At 62.1% G+C, this 1,611-nt stretch overlaps 1 protein-coding gene across 1 annotated transcript; it reads right to left on the bottom strand.

The window, feature by feature from the left end:
- STBD1 (starch binding domain 1) lies at positions 1-1,611 on the bottom strand. Its single transcript, XM_015623718.3, has 2 exons — positions 1,353-1,611; positions 1-1,235 (listed from the first exon to the last, which is right to left on the bottom strand). The coding sequence occupies exons 1-2, from the start codon at positions 1,594-1,596 to the stop codon at positions 430-432; spliced, it is 1,050 nt and encodes a 349-aa protein (XP_015479204.1). The 5' UTR covers positions 1,597-1,611; the 3' UTR covers positions 1-429.

Raw genomic sequence — 1,611 nt, 5'->3', positions numbered from 1 at the left:
TCATGAACTGTCAATCTGAAAATGTTTATTGTTTCCTTAGTACATTACACAAACTAAAACACTTAAGTTGCTGTTACAGTGTTGGTAACCACACCTCCCAGTACTCTTCCCCAGCCCATAGCCCCACTCAAAGCAACACTAACTCAAGTCCAGGGTCCAGGTCCACCTGGACAGGCAGGTGCTTGGAATGCTGCTCATGCCTTCTTAGCCTACTTTGTGTCTCTTCAGCACGTACTCAAAGTTGATTTTTCAGGTTGCCAAAAGATTTCCTAAGGAGATCTGCTGCTTACGTGGTTCGATACAGGATTTCCAGAGCTCTGCGCTTGAGAGGGTCTCCTAGAGAGGAAGGGGAGCCCCCCCCTAAGGTTTAGGGGCTCGGTGATTCACCTAGGCAGGTCTGCCATTAGATCAGCAGCTTCCACCTTCCCATTAATGGTACCCCCACCACTGGTGAACAATTTGATCCTCGTGTTCAGTCACTAGGGTCCTGTTACCGCATTCTTCCCAGCGTCTGACCTTGCCATTCTCCACCAAGATAAATTTCCACTCTATTCTGGTGTCTGCGGGCAGGCTGATGGATTCGGACCAGAAGCCATCCTTGTCGCACTTGAGGGGGATGTAGCTGTGCCACTGTCCCAGACACTCGTGGTCCCCCGTGACACCGATGAGCTGCGCCTCGGAGTGGGTGATGTAGTGCACGCGGAAAGCCACGTGGATGTTCTGGAACATGGGGGGCACGGCTGCCACTCTCTTTGCTTTCGAGTCCCCATCGCAGCAGTCTCCTTGCTCCCATTCCTTGCTGTCTGAGTCTTCCACGCTGCCGTCCTTGCCCTCCTCCCCTTCCACCAGGTGCTCAGAAACAACTTCCCACTCTTCGTGGTCCAAGTCCCTCCTCTCGGCCGGCTCACACGGCCGCTCCTCACTCCTGTCCTTACAGTCATCGTCAGAGGCTCCTGCCAAATTCATCACGAACCATCCGTCACTTGCCTGTCCCACCTGGGCTCCCAGTTCCCCTGCCTGGCTGCCGGCCACATCAGCTGGATGCTCCCCCGGCTCCGTGACACCGTGCTTCGGGATCAGCTGCTCCAGCTCCACAGGTTCGCCCCAAACTGCCCCGCTCGGGACGTGGTTACGCTCTTCCCTCGAAGCAGCCGCAGGATCCTCTCCTGGCTTGGCAGGGCCGCCCGGGGCCGCGGCCTCCCGCCGCACCGGCTCCCCTCCCGCCGCAGCATCCTCTGCAAAGTGACACGGAGGGACAAGGGCAGCGGGTTAAGCCGAGCGCCGGCCAACCCACGTCCTCGCAGGCTCGGCCAGCCCGACGCACCCCGAGCATCGCCTCCCCATCCCGGTACCTGTGGCCGCCGCCCCCGCGCTCGCCCGTCGGGGCCCCTCTCTGCCGCCCTCCGCCTCCTCGCCGCCCGCCTCGGCTCGCCCGTCGCTGTCGCCGTACCAGAGCCAGGCGACGATGGCGGCCAGCAGCCCCACGAGCAGCGCCGGCCAGAGCCCCACGGCCAGCCAGCCCCAGCCGCGGGGCTCGGCGGGCAGCGCGGCGGCGCCGGGCGGCCGCAGCACGGGCGGGCCGCGGTCGCGGGCCATGGCCGGGCGCTGCAG

Source organism: Parus major, chromosome 4, assembly GCF_001522545.3.
Source record: "Parus major isolate Abel chromosome 4, Parus_major1.1, whole genome shotgun sequence".
Classification (NCBI taxonomy): domain Eukaryota; kingdom Metazoa; phylum Chordata; class Aves; order Passeriformes; family Paridae; genus Parus; species Parus major.
The sequence above is the reverse complement of the archived record's forward strand: the minus strand, read 5'-3'. Positions and strand labels throughout refer to the sequence as shown.

Bases quoted from the DNA above. Each gene is read 5' to 3' on its own strand.
- STBD1 (XM_015623718.3), bottom strand. From the start codon at position 1,596: ATGGCCCGCGACCGCGGCCCGCCCGTGCTGCGGCCGCCCGGCGCCGCC. The intron at 1,236-1,352 runs GTACCGGGATGG...GTCACTTTGCAG, and splicing joins CGCGGGGGCGGCGGCCACAG to AGGATGCTGCGGCGGGAGGG.